Consider the following 19,467-nt stretch of genomic DNA (forward strand, 5'->3'; position numbering starts at 1 on the left):
CTCTATACAGGCTCTCTGTCCATGCCTTGTGTGAAACAGGCTGGCTAGCTGAACAGCTACACATTTGTTGTGTTTGTGGCGGTTCTTCTCTCTCTCCAGCAGGAAATGATGAATTATTCGGACTATGACTCGGATGACTATTCCTCAAATGAAGATGAAGACTATGTTCCCTCTGGTGAGACCGCGGTGCTTATTTACCCTCATAAAGTAAACTAGCACACTGGCTAGCTCAGCTAACCTAACCTAGCCAAGTGGCCCTGAACTCTTTATTGTCATATTTGTCCTGTCGGTCTGTGTATACACCAGAGCAGCTGCCTGTTTATATATTAGCTAATAGCTAACACAATAATCCCACCAGACAAGACCAGTATGTAGGTAAACGGTGCTTCTGGAAACCGGGCTTGCTGCACTCAAACATTAGCTAGTTAGCAGTGTAGTTAATGTTCATTTAGGTTAACTTGGCTAGCACATAAATAGTAAACTAGCTAACACAGTTGTCTCAATTCAGTGTAACGTTTCTAGCTAGCAAACTATATTATATATTTTTCAACTTTTCTCAAACCAGCCTGTTATTTAACGTACCTGTTTAATCTGAACTGTAGATTAGCTGTTAGGTGAACTGGGTTAAGTAATTAATTTTAACTTAGCTGGCTTTATGTTCAGAGTGTTGATAAACGCTGTAAATTCTGATCAAATTTTCTTTACTTTTAGATTATTATCAATATTTTTAATCTTCTCTGATTTTGAAAGCTAAGATTGACTTGAGTGTTAAAATACATTTAATATTTTAATATGTACCATTCACTTCAGTTTATACAGTTCATCTATAGAAGTCCTTCAAAATTATAAATTTATTTATTGTATCGTCACGAAACCCAAAGTATTTACATTTATATGGTAACAGGGGTTTTATGAAATTTAACTACATAATAATTATCTGCCTATGTATCCTACAGGAGTTTAGCCCCGCCCACTCCTGCTAAAGTTATAAGAAATTTATCTACATAATTATTTACCTGTTTCCACCAGTGATTTAACCACGCCCACTCCTGCTAAAGTTATATGAAATGTATCTACATAATTATCTACCTATGTGTCCTCCAATGATTTAGCCACGCCCATTCCTGCTAAAGTTATATGAAATGTATCTACATAATTATAATCTTTTTATGTATCCTACCGGAGTTTTTGCCCCGCCCACTTATTCTAAAGCAGGGCTGGACGATATGGCCAACAGTATACAAGCCACCGCTCTTGTGTACGTAATCACGCATGGAGCTTGGCTTTATGACAAATTATTATTATTATAGCATCTACAAATTTCTGTTAATGTACTCTACAGGACTTCAGCCCTGCCCATTAAGGTTAAAGTTATAAGCAGAGCATCTACACATATCTGCATATGTGTCTGCAATGTTATAATTATGTCTCCCCAGGCAGGATTCAAATTCAGAAAGGCACCCAGTCAATTTCACTGGGTGAAATATAGAGCTGTACATACATCATTACTGCAACATGTTTATGTTTTTGAGTTTTAACAGGAAGCATATTGAAAGAGCTGTGTCACTGACTAACAGATAAAAGCACACTTAAACTACATTTCCCATCTTCAGCAAGAGCTCCTAATACTGCAGACTGTGCTTACATGACATAGGAGGTAGCATGACATGATGGAGTAAAAGGTCCACAGTGTGCGCACATACCAAACTATTTCTTAGCCTGGGAAAAAAAATGTTCAGCCAAGTACTAAAAAGCCAATATGATGTTAGTTAGATATTACCAGATGTCAGTTTAGTATCTATTGTGATCCATATTGATATTGGGATATCCAACAGTAATATTACACATTATATTTCCTGTCTATATCATACACACCCAACAAAAATTGTAATGGTTAATGACAACACAGTTAAATCTTAAGATGTATTCAGTTCTTCACTGAAATGTAAAACATGTCCATTTTTGATCAGATGACAACCTGAGCGAAGATGACATTAATGAATGTGTGAAGGAAGATGGCTTGGATGAAGAGGACCAAAATGAACCACGGCCTGACAATGCGAAGAAGAAAAAGTTAAAGAAGTCAAGTAAAGATCTTTCTGTGAGGTAGTTATTTCCTGTGCCATAAAGTCTGCCTTGGTTTTTGAGCTTTCTATTATTGTGATTTTCATGATCTATTTCTGTGTTTTTGTTCATCATTGTTGTAAACGTTCTAAAAGAAAAAGAAAAAAAGGAGGACTTAAGCTGGAAGGAGGTGATGAGGGTGGCACAGATGAACAGAAGGAAGATGAAGGACAAGCGAAAGAGGAGGAGTCTGTACCAAAGTCAGTGGAAAAACATGAAGAGAAGAAGAAACAAAAAGCAGATGATCTTTGGGCAAGTTTTTTAAAGGATGTTGGCCCAAGACCCAAAGCTCAGACACCTGCCTCTCAACAGGTTTGTCCTCATTGCACTTTACTGACATTACATCCAGTTCACTGCCAGTTTGGAAAAGAGCATTATTAATATGTATTTTCTAAAAGCAAGAGTTTTGGCAGATAATTTGTTTTCATTTCACCATAGTGACATCTTCTGATCTTCAGAAAAGGCTTTAGACTAGGTTTTGGAAGATTGCTGGGCCACAAAAGCATTAGTGAGATCAGAGACTGATTTTGGTAAATAGTTCTGGATCATAAAGGTTACACAATCCTTGTGTAATTATACAGCTGTACAATCAACATTTGCCATTGGGCATGGTGATGTTTGGCTTCTGCATCACCACCACAGCATCCTATTCAATTGTCTGAGCTTTAAAATAGAGATGTTACAAACTGTAATTAAATGGGCAAATTACTAAATTAACTCTGGTATCTGCATACGTTTGGGCACACGTACAGCTTGCATACAGAATCAGTAACAGTTTATAGTTGCACAAAGTTTAATTGTTATGGAAATAATTTAGCATTTAGTGCTCTTTAAATACTATAAATGTTGTAATACTGTTAGATTTCATTGGCATTAAATTAAGAAAAATAGAACAAGCATGTCTGAAATGGTTGTTTTAAAGAGAATAGGTTTGATGTTTGAATGATGTTTACTTAGATTTGTTTTTTTAATATATAAAATCTGTCTGTCTTATAGACTACAGCTGATTCCACACCACAAGAAGCCAGTAAAACCACCACAGATCCTCCGCAGGAAGAACCAAAATCCAAAAAGCCCTCCACAGTCACAATAACAAAGGTTTTTGACTTTGCAGGAGAAGAAGTCCGGTAAGTCAGACTGGAAGTCTTGCTAAAACTAATGCATTTTGTATTTTAGCCACATGGTGGCAGCATAGTATTATCATTATCTAAGTGCAGAACAAAGAAACACAGAACAAATGGATGCAGGAACACTTAATGCAGAAAAAGAGACTGTAATTGGCCCGTAACTATTGTTTTTGATTGTGATAATTCATAGTACATGGTAATAGGGAAAGGTTTTACACTTGAACATTCATGCCTGAGTTCTGTTACCCTGTTTCAAGTATGCTTGTTTGAATGCAACTAGTCAAACTAGACATTTTGTTAATTTTGTCATTTTGACAATCAACAATTGTCCTAAATAGAAAGCTCATTTAAGATTGTTTTTTGCTAAGAGACTTTTTTTTGTTATTTTGTAGGTGTAACTTAATGGCATTAAAAACATAACCATGTTAATTTAAAATTCAGCTGTAGAAAAAGTTGAAGTGCTCCATCAAGTAAATAGGATGTTTAGGAAATAGGATAGGAAATTGTCCAGCTAGTGCAATAGCAAATCCAGCTTGTTGTGTTTTTTTATTTATTTAAAGCTATATATTCTGTAATGTAAAGTGGGATTTTAGAAAATGTATTTCCCAACTTCTATTGCATAGTAATTAAAGCATGTGTTCTGCCCCTCTAGGGTCACTAAAGAGGTGGCTTCTGATTCACGAGAGGCAAAAAGTTTCCTGAAACAGGAAGAGAAGCAGGAGCAGCCAATGTCTCCCTCTAAAGCCCCTTCATCACTCATTCCTGGACCCAGGTAACACAACACAAAACCACACCGTGCACAGTCCTTACACTTCCATCTTATTGCTCCATATGATCACAGTATTTCAAACCATGTATCCACTACTGCCCTTATGCATTTTGCTGTGAAATTAATGGTAATCATCATTGCATCCACTTGAGGGAATTGTACAATCAAATGTGTCTAAAAACAATAAACAGGAAGATATGTGTATTTGGTTTTCAGTAGTGAGCATAATTGACACTTAAGTAAAATAATGTAATTAGCTTTTAAACGTATTATGCACAGAGAGGTCATATGAGCATTTTATTTCTGAGTCCAGCAGACAGTCCTGTTTTTATTTATTTATTTTTTATTGTTTTGAATGGGTCAATGATTGTGCATGTGATTAGGTGTAATGAATGGCTCACCCACTGATTCTGTTTTCTGTGGCAAATTTAAAAAAAAAATGACTGTTTGGTCCAATAACTTAGAATCCTGAATAATTTATAAAATACAAAAGTGGCAAAAATAAATGAAAACCTACAAAGAACGTGTTCAGAATTTGCAATTTGGCATTCAGGCAGATGTTTAATATCTTCATTTCAGTGCATCACTACTTTGTATGCGTACCATTCTTGTCTACATGATTGATAAAACATGGTAGAAGTTAATTCCACTACTGTGGATGAAAGTAGATCCTCACACTTGATGTAGCTGCTTCAGGTTTCATCTGAAGCAGAAAAATGATACTTGGGAAATGGCTGTGTGTGGATGGGAGCATGTGTAGAGCATGAAGGTAATCCAAACAGGCCTCTCTTTTCATTGATTTCTGACAGCTAATACAACTAGCCTTTGATCTGCTCATTCCAGCTTCTGCACACGGGCAGAGATAGCTGAGAGTGCGTCATACTGACTGTGTCTGTTAGCGGTGTAATGGTGTACACAAAAGTCACGGTTCGGTTAGCGCAGCAGTTTGGGCTTCATGTTCCAATATATGTTTTTTGTAGGCACGCACAAACAAACAAACCTGAACTCTTGTTAAGATTTTGCAAATCCAAAAGCAAGAACAGTGAGAGATAAAGAATAAAGAAAGATTAAAACAAGCATATTGGTCACACTTTTAACATGCAGCAGAGAGAGGGAGAGAGATTGGACAGAATGAGGGGGGACAAACAAGACTACAGATCCCACAGCAATACTCTTAAACCACTACAGTTCCCACAATACAATGCAAATCCAGGTTGAGAGAGAGAAAGTGAGAGACACTTTGTAAAGATGCTCTCTCTGTCTCTCTCTGCCGCCTTTCCTGCACTTTCCCTTTGGTTGCTATGGTGAATAATTGTGGAAGGATGAGTGTGTGTGTGTTTCCTCTGAGACTGGGCTGTGGCTGTACAGGAAGTGCTCTTTTCCCTACAGGAAGTGCTGTGTGCTAGGGCGTTTCCCAGCACAGCAGGAAAACTGTCTGCATTGCTCCTGTTTCATCCTGCCATCACAAACACTACTGTCATTAATAAACCCCCTACAACAAACACATCCTCACCCTCTATATATCTCTATCATTCTCTCTCTCTCTCTCTTTTTGTCTCTGTCTGTGTAGTCTGGCTGTCTGTCTCTGTCTGTCGGTCTGTCTGTCTGTCTGTCTGTCTCCCCCTACCCCGTCCCCCTTGTAGGTGCTTACATTAAGTAGCCTAAATTAATAGTCTTCCTTTTTAAAGCAAAAGCTGCTACAAAACTATAATTTTAAAATATTTTATTGAACACTTTCAAACGTTTAATATTGCAGCAGACAAACCAACAGAACACAATACATAGCAGAGCTACTGTAATCCTGAATTTCCATAAGTGCTATTCCAATCATAAATTTACCTTAGAACTGCTATTTTAATCATAAATGTACCATTCAAGTGCTCAAGTCACAACTAAGGGAAATTTACTCAGAAATTAATGTAATCCTCATCCTGTACAGCTCTATTTGAAAGGTAATAAGCTAATAATTAACACAATTTATCTGGGTAGACAGTAAAAATTTAACTTAAAACTGCCGTTTGTCAGCTTTCCCTTTCGGCACTATTTTCCAATATATTTTAATATTACTATTCTACTGTTGTAAAGTAGTAAAATATATATGCAACAAAAAAGGAAAATTATTAGTGTAAAAAAACAGAAGCTCATGGTTGGAAGCGTCAGTAAGGTACATCTGTCTTGATTCAGTAAGAATCGGGGTCTGTGCTGTGTTTCACTGCACTGCACAAAAAATATACCCATAATCCAAAACTGCTGAGCACTGTTAGTCTCGCCTGCTTTCCTCTGTCCTTCAGTAACCTCTCTCTCTGCTGCTCAGCATGTTTAAGAGAAGACTCTTAAACTGTTTAATATGGATTATAGTGAGTGCAATCACCCACACACAGACACACAGACACTTTCCGCTGTTGTGTGTGCGGCAGTATTAAAGGATGTGGCCCCATCTGAGACAAATTTAACATCAGAGAACGTGTTTGTCTGTCTTCCTGTTTGTTCTTGATGCTGCGGGCACGCAGTGTCTGCTTCTGTGACCTTGGGGATGTATGGCAATTGTGTGTGTGTGTGTGTTCTGTATCGTTGTGTAATAAGGCAGCAGTGCGTAAGTGCTATCGATTAGAGTACCAGCTAGATTTACTGCTGCTCGTTCAGAACTCCACTGATTGGTTGATTGATTGCCGGCTGTCACTGTGCTCAACTGGTGTGGCGACCGAACACAGTCATGTGTGTACCCACACACACAAACACACAGCAAAGGAAAGGTATTTTGTTGCTGTTGGACAAAAACCATTATCAATTTTTACAGTTTCTCAGAATGGGACAGTCTGGCAGCTGTTCTTTATTATTTCAAAATCGTATGATGAATAGACCAATAGAAATGCTCTAAAGTTACCTGGAATAAAATCTATTTGCATTGATTTCCATTTAAAATTGAAGTGTTTTTGCTTGCACTCTAAGGAAATACATGAGTGTCTAAAGCACACTCTTCTATTCTATACTTACTGCATTAATAAGCAGAGGTGGGAAAAGTACAGAAAAAATTTAATTAAGTAAAAGTATCTTTACTTTGCTAAAATTATACTCAAGTAAAAGTAAAAGTACCCATCTAAAAATCTACTCTAGTAAAAGTAAAAAAAGTACTCAATTTAAAATGTACTTTGAGTAAAAGTTACATAGTTATTTTTAATTATTTGCTGTAAAAAAGTACAACAAATCATAAATTAAATTGATATTAATTAACTTTTATTTCACATAATAATAAGTGGCATAGGTTTCTATGATCCCTTTTTTTTTTCTTTACTATTAAAAAGTTATGGTCATATAGGTGACTATAAACTGTATTTTTATAGTTTTACTGGTCATTGTTATATTTTAACTTCCCATTGCTATGCTTTAACTGCTATTTACATGTTTTTTTTTAACAATTATGCAGATTGTTTAATGATAAAAATACTTACCACCACATGCTTTCTCAGGTTTGATGTGGAAGTTTTGAAAGCTGACAGCTCTGTCCGGCAGGGCACATTTTGCATTGCATGAGGACGTTATTGCCTCGTTATTCTACGCACAAGCATCCACGCCAATTATTATTATTTTTAATTAAGACAATTGTTGTTTTCCCAGCCTTTTATTTTTTACTCAGTAATGGAGTTTTCCAATGTACGAAGTAAATTACTTGTGTCAAAATAAAAGTAAAATTACCCATTTTAAAAACTACTTTAAAAATTACAAATTACTCATAAAATCTGCTCAATTTCAGTAACTTGAGTAAATGTAATTCATTACTTTCCACCTCTGGTAATAAGCACACCCGGTTGTGTATTATCATGTGCAGATTTCAATTCACTGTAGAGATTATACTTATTTGCACTGCACAATACAAGACTTGTCATTTAACAGGGTTGCCTAAACATTGTTTAATTCCCATGAATGTTATTTTATAACATTTAACAATAGTATCCACCACCTTCTTACAGTAATAAGTAATGGTACATTTGAGATTGCAGTACATTAATAGGATGTTCTGTACTGCAATACTAAGAGAAACACACACTCATTGTTCTGCTAATCTGTCTTTGTGCCCTTTTTCATTCTTTTTCATTGACCGTGTGTGAGTAACAGAATATAGTACAGTGCTGGGAAAAGTGTGTGTGTGTGTGTGTGTCTGAGACCACTAAAGCTAATGATTTCCATATGTAGTCCAGTCATAACCCTGCTTTTCTAATTATAGAGGCCTATCTCCTGGGTCCTAAAAATATCCTTCTCCCTTTATTATTACAGAGAAAGAACGCACACAGACGTGTGTGTGTGTGTGTGTTTGTGTGTGTGTGTGTTCGAGTGAGTGTGTGTGTGATTTTTCCTCATCATGACTACAAACGCACTTTTATCAAAGAGAACTTGGCTGACTCACATTTGTGTGTAGCTGTTTGTGTATGTGTAAGTGAGTTGATTGTGTGTGTGTGGTGAAAATTGAGTCATTTAAAAAATGCAGTGTGTGATTTGGTGACAGGTCTTTTTTGTTGTCTGAGCAGCTGTTCAGTCCCACTAAACCTGGTGACAGAGATTGTGTGGTTCAGACTTTTATGCAGCTTTCAAATCGGAATTATGGTTTTCACATAGCAAATAACTTTTTTAGATTTATTCTTCCTGGGATCAAAAAGGCACCCTTTGCCTTGACAACCACCTAAGACACCATTTTAACCATCTGGTATACTATAGTATAAGATCTAGCTAGCAAACACCTAGTGACACCGTAGTACTGAACTTAAATGATATATTGTTGCCATTCAATTATTAGACCTCCACAGTACCACCATAGAACAGGTGAGTCATTCTCAGAACTGTATTGACATGTCCACGTGTGTGAGCAAATCAGAAACAGCAGTGCTGCTGGAGTTTTTAAACACGGGGTCCACTCACTGTCAACTTTGCTAGAACCTTGTAAGAGTAAAGCTCAGAAACAGCTGCTGCACAGTTTGGTTCATCAGACTTTAATTCTTCTCCAGTGGTCACAGAACACTATTGGCTGTCTATTTCTAGTTGGTGTTACTGTGTAACACCAGCAGTGACACTGAGGTGTTACACAGTTTTGTTGAACGCACATCTGTGCATATATATGGTAATAGGTCTCTGTAATTTACTCTAAAGTAGAGCCGCCTCTTAATATAGGTAATGCAGTCTGCTAGCACTTTACCTATTTAGTGTCTGTGTATTTGTAATCAAGTAATAAACTCCATGATGGCCGCTGTTCTAAATGTGAAGAAAGGAGTAGGATTCTGGTATCATGATTTGTACCAGGAGCTCTTCATAGCCCACGTCAGCTGTGCTAGTTCCGCATCCGACAAAACCAGGACGCCACTCACTCCCCAGACATCTCACAGTGTACCATGACCTAAAAACACTGTCTGTGTGTGTTCAGTTCTGTCAAAGCACATGCAGATACTCTGCTGTTACTCTGTGTTCAACATGTAGAATGTTACATGTAGCTTCTCCAGAGACCCTTTAGTGTTTAAAGTAAAAATATTATGCAGTATTGTGTGAAATATTAGTGTTTGGAGGAAAACTAGTGTGTACATGAAATGTGGTGTTTGGAGTAAGACCACTGTGCACTTGAGCTTTTATGTTTGGAGGAAAACTAGTGTGTACCTGAACTGTAGTGTTTGGAGTAAGACCACTGTGCACTTGAGCTTTTATGTTTGGAGGAAAACTAGTGTGTACCTGAACTGTAGTGTTTGGAGTAAGATCACTGGCACTTAAGCATTAGTGTTCGGAGGAAAACTAGTGTGTACGTAAACTGTAATGTTTGGAGTAAGATCACTGTGCACTTTGAGCTTTAATGTTTAGAAAAAGAATAAGGAAAAAGGCCGCTTTGCACTTGAGCTTTAGAGCCTTGGGCAAGACTAGCATTCACTCCAGCTCTAATATTCAGATAAAGACCACTGTGTTTTTGATGGTTAGTATTTGAAATAAGAGTTTGGAATTATATAAATGTGCATTCAAACCTTAATGATTAAAAAAGCACTAGTGTGCTCTTGAGTTTTACTGTTTGGCATAAGACGAGTATGCATTGGGACTTTTTAGTATTTAGAAGACCACTGTTCACTTTAGCGTCAGTGTTGGGATTACACTCCTGTGCAGTTGCGTTTTAGTGTTTTTGTATTAGACCATGTACACTTGAGCTGTGGTGTTTAGAAAAAGACCTATATGCGTTTGTGTTTTAGTGTCTGGAGTAAGATTAGTGTGCACTTAAGCCCTACTGTTTGGAGTAAGAATAGATCACTTTAGCTTTATTAGGAGATCGAGCGCCAGCATTTTAAATGCCTAAATAAAATATTTATGCTGTTTACTTTAATACATCTAGAAGAATGTCTCTCCACTGGCCACCAACCTTTTATGCAAATTTTGTAAGGAAGTAATCTACATCATTCAAAACTCCAACCCCCTCCAAACTTATGCAGAGGTTTCTAAAATATCTACTTTGACTCTTTCTGAATGCAACCCAGTATATTTCTGCAGGCCTTCCAGCATTCAATTATACCCTATTGTGCGTGGCTGTGGGGTTGTAATTGGTGCCTGTTGGGTCTCCACTTCTGCAGCAGCATTCAGCCATGGCTACTTAGCCTGTGGCAGGAAGGGCATTTTATGCACTATTCTCATACAGCGCTGTTTGAGGGGCTGGTGGAATGGGTTGAAAGGCTTTGAGATTGTACACCCCACTAAGAGACTGTGGGAACAGATGGACTGGTTGTGCCCTCATCGTTGGGGCCCCAGCAGCTTTCCCCTGCTCATTTTCTTTTCTCTGCCCTCCGCCGGACTCCCTGGAGACGCCAAGTGAACATTCTCACAGGAAGGAAGCAGAGGTCCTTAAAGCGGCTGATGGTGATTATGGTACATAGGGTTATCAGTTCCACTGAGTCCCAATTACCTGCATGGGTCGTTACTGCCAAGACAAGATGTAAGCTTGTTTAGGAAAATGTAAAAACATTCAGCTTTTCTGTAAAGCTGTGTGATGTTGGATAAATTGGAACCATCAAATTTATTAAGTATTTTTGTAGGACTTTTTTTCTTGCATAATAAATTATATTTATTCTTCTCCTGTTCACTTGGTGAAGATAGACGAGAGTCTAAACCATCTGAAAGTGCTTTGACACTGCAAACAAACATTTTCATATTGGTACACATGCACAGGTATCCATACTTTGGCTAATATTCCTATATTAGCCAAAGTATGGATTCCTGTGCATGTGTACCAATATGAAAATGTTTGTTTGCAGTGTCAAAGCACTTTCAGATGGTTTAGACTCTTCATTGTATCCTCTTCAGTAGCACACAGCCCATGAAGTGTCATAGAGTATTGTCTTGCAATATGTAGTGTGTATCACAATGTATTGTGATAATATATTATCTGGAATTGCCCTGTGATTCTAGCCTTTACTAACAGGATATTTCTAAATATACTGTAAACCATTTTTTGCCTGCCTGCTAAATTCTTTTAAACAATGGTGTGTGTGTGTGTGTGTGTCTGTTTGGCTAAAACATTTCAGTCTTTGTCTCTCTAGAGCAACATAATTTTGAAGCCTTGAATGTGCATTTCCTGCATTCTAGTCTGTGTCTGCCTCACTCTCTCTATAACAAACACACACACCACACTTCCTCTCACCATTACAATATTACACAATGCAAAATGCCTCAGTTATCCACATCACTTAAACCCTAAATTAAGCAAAAGTAAGCAATGCCCAATTTTTATAAATACATTTACACCATTTTTATTGGTCAGGCTCAACTCTGGGCTAAAGTTATCTGGCTAAACTGAGAAATCCTGCTTTGAAAAAGGAACTCCCCAAGGAGGACTGAACCAAGATTTTTTTTCTTTCAACTGTCTTGTGTTTTTGCGGTTGCTCAGGCAACAGTCTGCAGAGCATGTGTGGTTTACCCATCTGCAGGTTCCTGGGAGTTTGAGGGTCTGTGACTTATGGATGTAGTTCAGTGAGTTTGTGTGAGGAGGTGTGTGTGGTCGGTCAGGGCTCCTCCCTGGCCAGAGGCTTGGGCATTTTGTGGGAGTTGAAGGGCTTTTGTTTTAGAAACCTTGAGGGAAAAGGAAAGAGAAATAACAGGGTTTTCCCTTCACAGGCCATCATTGCCTTTTACTCTTCTCCTTCTGTTTGATCTCTGCTCTTTTTCACAGACTCCAAGCTGCTCAGATATCTCACTGCTGTGGGCCCAACCTGTCATTTTATCAGCATATTCTCCACATTAACCTTATAGCCTAGCCTTTGGTTTTCTTTTAAAAACTCTGCATTAACCATTTGAATTTGAATACTATATAGTTTTTTTTAAGCAATGCTTTAGAACAGGGGTTTTAAATGGAAAAAATACATAATCCATCTAAACTTCTTTTTTTTATCATGGTTAAATCACAGAGGGAGAAAAACTAAGACTCGAAGCAGCAGCACATGCTCATCCACTAATGAACTTAGTGTGATTGTTTCTAATATATATAATCCTAAAACTAACCCAAAATGAAAGTGTAGCATATAAACTGTGATTAGAAATATATACAACAATTAAAAGTAAGTACAGTAAATAGCAAAACAAATACAGTACAGAGATTTATTGTGTTTAACAACATTGCTATTATCATGAAATATTTTTTTTTATTGTGTCAGTGGTTTTTAGATTTTTGCATACAATATGATCTGGCACACCCTTACGTTCTTTTTTTTTCACGTTTTATTTCCCCAAAAAAACAATAAATGAGTACGTGTCTCAACACTTTTTGTTCATATAGTATAATGTTGTTATTTTGAGGACTATACTTTTAGCCTTGTTTCGTAATTCCTAAAGCCTATGATTTATATGATTCACAACCAAAAAGTTAAAAATGACTACTCAAGTGGCCACTCCCAACGCGACTGAAGAAGTGAAAATGCTGTGCTGTAATAGTGTTCCTGTTCATGCCCAGCTCAGCTCATGAGGAGCTTCATAATTCCACCAGAACATTTATGGGCTAGTTTCTTTCACTTAATAAATCTGTTCACACTGTGCAGTAGAGCGCTACTCCAGGGTCAGGAGGGAGAAATATTGATTTACTCAGTTACAGTTACCTGTTGGAGCCAGTTCTCTGTCCTACTGTGGCAGGTATTTATATATATTCTATATAATGTCAAATTGTGTACCCATGATCAATTTGCCTACATCCGTGTGTTTTTTTTTTTTTTTACACTACTTTTTTTTCCTTACTTCATTAATTCAGTTACAAAAAAAAGACATTAGTCTGTATGTAGGAAAACGTTATGGACTGTTATCTTTAAACATACTTGTAAGGTCATTTGATTAGTAGATTCTTCTAGCAGTGATATTATTTTGTAGACTAAATTACATTATTATCTAAATATATTATATTATAAATATAATAGTATAATTTATCAGTGTGTGTGTGTGTGTGTGTGTGTGTGTGTGTGAAAGAGAGAGACAGGATGAGACACAGGGCAGGTTTGTGGTTAGTTGCATGTCCAGGTGGCTGGTTGCAGTGAGCAGGTGGCTTGAGTGTAAAAAGATCTTTGAACTCTCAATCTTTCCACAGTAACTGTGTGTGTGTGTGTGTGTGTGTGTTCATTAGCCATCCCTGAGCAAGTGTGCTGTTCTTTGTCTGTTGGTAATAAATCTCCCTCTCGGCCTGTAAGAGACTGGACAAGGGTGGAGACCCTCAGAGCGATTCTGTCCCGACTGGACTCAACTTTGAAGATCAGAGGGAGAGAAAGGAGAGAGGGGAATATGGGATGAAGAAGAAAGAAAAAGGATGAGTCAGGGAGGATATTGAGAAGCAGATAAACAAACACACACACACAGAGTCATGCCTGATTCCAGTTGGCAGCACTTCACTCACATGTGACCTTCCTGCTCTGATCACTTCTGTGAGCGGGTGCACTGACAGGACGCAGGCTCTTGGCCAGTCTGATTGCAGAGTGAACAGTAGGCATGTGAAAGCCAGCTCTATGCTGGAGAGCTGGAGTTTGGCTTTGTTTGTCGGCCTTGGGCGTCTGCTTTGAAAATGGCAGAGGTCATTCTAATGCTCGTGCTAATTGATCATGTAGTTAGCAAGATGCCCCATTTGCTTTAATGCCGGCAGCTGCTAGACTTCTTTCACTTCGGTGCCCAAAATTCCAGGAGGTCAAACTGTCGCTTGACTGTTAGATGTTAGCCTAGATGTTTCCTTTTTAACTTCAAAGATGAAAAATGTTGTAGTTTACATGGTCTTGGTTTCCTCTCAGGAAATTCCTTTAGCTTATATTTTCTGTTGTCATTAGTGAAAAATCACGCAAAACGACATTCAATAAAAGCTTCAGTTCTGATTTTGTCTCTGATCAGATTTCACTATCCTGGATTACGTTTATATATAAGTGACCTGTAGCTACCTCTCGTGAACAAATCTGTCCCTGAAACGAAGCTCATGCGCTGATTGGTCTGATATCACTAATAAAAATGTCAGTCACTGGCTTAAATACTCTGAGGTTTTCGTTGCCAGAAAAGGCTAAAAAATCTATTTTTGTGCATTATTGAGCAAAAAATGTGCAGGAAATTCGATCTGACTGTTCACATTCATGCTGCTTGCCTGCAAATTGGATATGGATCTGATTGAGGACCACATAAGAAAGGCCTCAATGATGACCTCAAATCTGATTTATTTGCATGAATGTGTTACAGATCTGTTATTTAGGGTTGTGTGAACATGTCTAATTCTTTGTTTTCAGATTTATTTTTTTATTACTTTTAGTGCGTGATTCTACATTGGGTACATATCCAATTTGTTGACGTGGCATAAATGTAAACAGTCATATTAGATTTTGTATGTCTTTTTGCCTGTATGCATATGCTCAATGTTGGCCTTATTAACCTGCAGCAATTTTGTACCAAATTCTGACTCCCTACCAGAATCCAACTCTTGTTGCAGCTTGATTTAGGTTATTGTTCTTTAGAAAAACCTTTTGCTATTGAATTCTTTAGTGTCGGTCATGGTCCAGTGATCCTTAGCATCATTAACCTAGCATCTTCAATTTTTTTAAAGATAGATGCAGACGTTTAATTAAACATGTCTTGTGCTTGTAAATGTTTTACACTAAAATCCATCCTCTAAAAAGAAAAAAAAAATAAGACCCAACCAACCTTTCATATTTTGAATTGAGTGCACACTATATGTGCACAGTGCTAATAGGTCCTAATTGGCATCCATTATGTATTAGTCACATTAGCATCATAGATTCAGTTAAGGGGAAGTGTACATAAATTAGATTTTTTTTGGTTGAAATATTCTTTTTGTGTGTGTGTGTGTGTGTGTGTGCATGCTTGCATCCTTAACCTCCTGGCCTCTCTCCTGGCTGCTCCTGCAGTGCTGTTTCCCGCCTGAATGTAGGTCACTGAGCTTGTCCAGTCCTGAGCTGGACTTAAAGAGGGCATCTCTAACCCCATCCGTCAGTGCCCGCTCCAGCAGCAGCCGAGCAGCAGTAACGCTGCATGTAGGTCAGTGCTGGCACCTCAGGCACTGGGGCAGGCTTTAAGATCCACAGCAGCCGTTTTGCTCGGGTCTGCCAAGGCCCTGTGAATCAAGCTCGCCTGCATCCGTCCCTACTGACACTGTAGCCCCCCGGATGCTCTGTAAGAGCTGAGGTGGAAGGTGGGCTGGTGAGTCAGCTCTGTTGATTGCTAAGGTGGTCTGTGTTTTACACTCTGCCAGCTGGTAGAAGCTGATTGAATGTGGCAGAGATATACAGCTCTGAAAAAAGAGAGACCACATAAAAACTATGAGTTTCTTTGATTTTACCAAATTAAAAACCTCTGGAATATAATCAAGAGGAAGATGGATGATCACAAGCCATCAAACCAAGCTATACTGCTTGATTTTTTTGTAACAGGAGTGGCATAAAGTTATCCAAAAGCAGTGTGTAAGACTGGTGGAGAAAAACATGCCAAGATGCATAAAAACTGATTAAAAAACAGGGTTATTCCACCAAATATTGATTTCTGAACTCTTAAAACTTAAATATATATAAATATAAATAAATATGAATTTTCTTCTTTGCACTATTTGAGGTCTGAAAGCTCTGCATTTTTTTGTTATTTCAGCCTATTCGCATTTTCTGCAAATAAATGCTCTAAATGACAGTATTTTATTTGGAATTTAGGACAAATGTTGTCTGTAGTTGTTAAATGTTAAACTCAAACATATACCTTTTTTAAATTTGGCAGTTTGTAAATTGTACCTGGTTTTGGGATATTCTTTGATCATCCTACTGCACACCTGTTAATAAAAGGTCTAATAAAAAAAGTTTTATTATGATTAGGTCAGGGAACTGTGTGTGGGATTTTTATTTTACTGTTGTAGAGGCCATTTATTCTTTTTGCCTTAGCCTTTAAACAGATGATTAGATTTTTGTATCCAGAAATTTGGCTCATCTTAGAGTGACATGTTTCAGGCTATACATGATGATTTGCTAATCAGTGTTGCAAAACATTTTCCAACTTAATACATTAGTATTTTAATTTGGAACATAGGCTGTGATTAGCAATTTTATTTTGTTTTTGGTTATCTGCATTAGGGCTGTCCCTAACGATTATTTTTTAAACGATTATTCTAACGATTATTTTTTTCGATTAGTCGACTAATCTATTCATTGAGAAACATATTTAAATAATTATTTTACGTTTTAAAGCAAACGATAAATTACTATATTTATATATAATAACAACAACAACAACAACACAAGCCTACTAAACCAAACCCCACACTTATAATCACTTACATGTACAGCACGTTGTTTAGATCTATAACGCTAAAAATGGATAAGCTCCCATACACCACAACCGTGTGTTGCACTGTTTTCTGTGACCGCTAGATTTTGTGACCACTGGCAAGTAGTTCTCAGCAGACCGGTGCACTGGCCGATTCGAAACGTGTTCGTTTCTAATGTTTACCCCGACTGGCCAAAACGGTTCAGTTTAGGGCTGAGGGTAAGGTGTAGGTATAGAAAGCTTCCGTTTTGCCAATGAACGCTCATAACCGTGAGCACTGGTCACAAAATTCCGACGGTGACAGAAAACGGTGTAACACCGCAGCGCCGACGGCGCTAGCTAAAATAACTTAAGGCAGCTAGCTTAGCTAAACACCTGAACTTATGAATAATGCTACTGTTTCTGGAAACTGCGAAATGCCATGCACAAATATAAACCAAAACTGTATAATTTCTGCCTGTGGCAGGTTTAAAACCTTTGGTAGACAGTCTTAAGTCTTTTTAAGGACACCCGCGGAGACCCTGATGTAAACGGTAACTTACTGTGTGACCCTGTTGACATAGTGCTCCTAGATGTTTGCGCTTCAAGTGCTCCTTTTGCACGTATGGCAGAGGACCACATTGTTGCCCTTTTGCGTGAAATGCTCCCAAACTTTAGATGCCCGCTGGCGTTTTTTTGTAGCTGGAGATTGCTCTCCGGAGTCCAAGCTCTCTAGAGCTTAGATTCTCTGCCCGAACCCGACATGACCCGAGGCCCGCCCGTAAATCCGACCCGGGCTCCAGAAAATAGTCCGAGATGTAGGCGTCTGTTTTTTAATTATATTTTTATTTAAAAAAAAAAAAACGAAAACTGAAAGTGAAACTAAACTAATTTATTTATAAGCGCTGTTTTCACTACCGCAGTTCTACAGCGGGGGTGTTGTGCCGATTCTGTCCGCGAAGCGGGAGTCAGATTCAGCAGAGAGTCGGATTCGGCACAAACGCGGCGGCACCCCGCGGTCCGCGGTGTCAGTTGTAAGCGCTCGCGCTAGCCGCAAAATACGGCAGAAAACACTGAGGGAGCTGCAGAATTATGAATGGAGCTCTCACCAGAAAAAGCAAATCTCTCTCTCTCTCTCTGTCTCTCTCTGTGTCTCTCGCACGTGAACTCCTCCGCGTTTGACTTGCAGAACTGTGTTTAGCTGTTCTTAAAAATCATTTTAATTAAATAATAGTTCTATGCTTCTATGTTACCGTGTTAATTAACATAATTCTGATCATATTTCGCTCATTAAAACAGCCCGAAAACAGCCAGTTGGAATTTTTGGGCCCGATCTAACCTCTAATGCGCTCCACAGGCGCCGCCATGTTTACGACGCGCCGACGCACGTTATGCAAATCGATGTATTTTTGTAATCGATGACGTCGATTATGTCGACGCGTCGCCCCAGCCCTAATCTGCATACAAATGTCACTATAATAAATAGGACTTTTATAATTGTGTGGGTATTGGGCTACAAACTTTATTCTGTGGAATTGTTTTATATAATATAAAAAAAACATAAAATATTACACTTGCCTTTCATTCATTTAAAATAATTGAGAGTTGGGTATGAGGTGGAGTAGTTATCATCCAACTTCCAAGACTTAACTGAAGCTCTGTATGCTAAATGCAGTCAAATCCTCACAGCAGTGCTCCAATATCTAGTAGAAATCCTATCCTGGAAATAAAGAATACTCAACCAAAATGTATCATTACTGAAGCAACAGCGAATAAGCTTCTGTCCCAATACTTTTGTCCAAAACTGTGTAAGTATGACCCCAGTGCTCAAAATGCTTTAAAAGGACCAATGTGTGTGTGTGTGTGTGTGTTTGACAGTGTGAGTGAGTGACTGTATTCTGGTCATGCTAGATCTCCAACTGCAAATAAATTGGTCCCAGCTCACAGACTGCTCGTGTGTGTATGTGGTATAATTTCCTTTTAGCCACATTTAAACCCTAATGGTACATAGGCCTGCCATGTTAATTGATTTTCCCTGGACGCTATATTCTCCCAGGAAAAAAGTTTAAAGAGCAACAATATGTATTTTTTTATTATTAAGGTTGATCAGTAAATGTAATATAAAAAATATTTAAATATTGTATAGAAAATACATTTTTAAACAATTAACAAAGTCTGTGTACCAGCTGTACTTTAACGCAGGGTTCGTAGGTCCATAAAAAACAGGAAAAGTCATGGAATTTGAAAACAGCAATTTTCAGGCCTGGATAGGTTTTGGAAAAATAAAAATACCCAGAACGTTTTTGGAAAAGTCATGGAAATTTGATCTACAAATCTTTGTGTTTCTGTGTGTCGATAAAGAAAATTTATTTTCAGCTCAGAGTTATTGTGATCACCTAATGTTAATGCCATGTCTGTGCCCACCCATCAGAAGTTAGGAGCCATCTTGTATTTTCCTTAACCAAGACAAAACAGAAAATTAATAGCAGTAATAAATCATCAGGCAGTGTGAAACTCTCTCTCTTCATTCAGTGTGTGCTGTGTTTATTCATGTGTTAAAAACTCTTCCCACATTCCCCCCTAGAAGATTTCCACACCTGCAGCTGGATCTACCCTCTCTGTCTCTTTCACTACTGTCACACACACCACAGTGAAGTGACTATCAGCTGAGTCCTGATTGCCTATTGA

General features: G+C 38.0%; 1 protein-coding gene across 1 annotated transcript in view; it reads left to right on the plus strand.

The window, feature by feature from the left end:
* Positions 1-19,467, plus strand: part of cfdp1 (craniofacial development protein 1) — a 37,542-nt gene continuing 18,075 nt past the window's right edge. The window contains exons 1-5 of the mRNA XM_007256215.4: positions 1-175; positions 1,971-2,106; positions 2,220-2,436; positions 3,121-3,251; positions 3,904-4,023. Of these exons, the coding sequence (XP_007256277.2) occupies positions 106-175; positions 1,971-2,106; positions 2,220-2,436; positions 3,121-3,251; positions 3,904-4,023 (674 nt within the window). The 5' untranslated portion in view covers positions 1-105. The remainder of the gene's footprint in view (positions 176-1,970; positions 2,107-2,219; positions 2,437-3,120; positions 3,252-3,903; positions 4,024-19,467) is intronic.

The sequence above is a fragment of the Astyanax mexicanus genome, chromosome 9, assembly GCF_023375975.1.
Source record: "Astyanax mexicanus isolate ESR-SI-001 chromosome 9, AstMex3_surface, whole genome shotgun sequence".
Lineage (NCBI taxonomy): Eukaryota > Metazoa > Chordata > Actinopteri > Characiformes > Acestrorhamphidae > Astyanax > Astyanax mexicanus.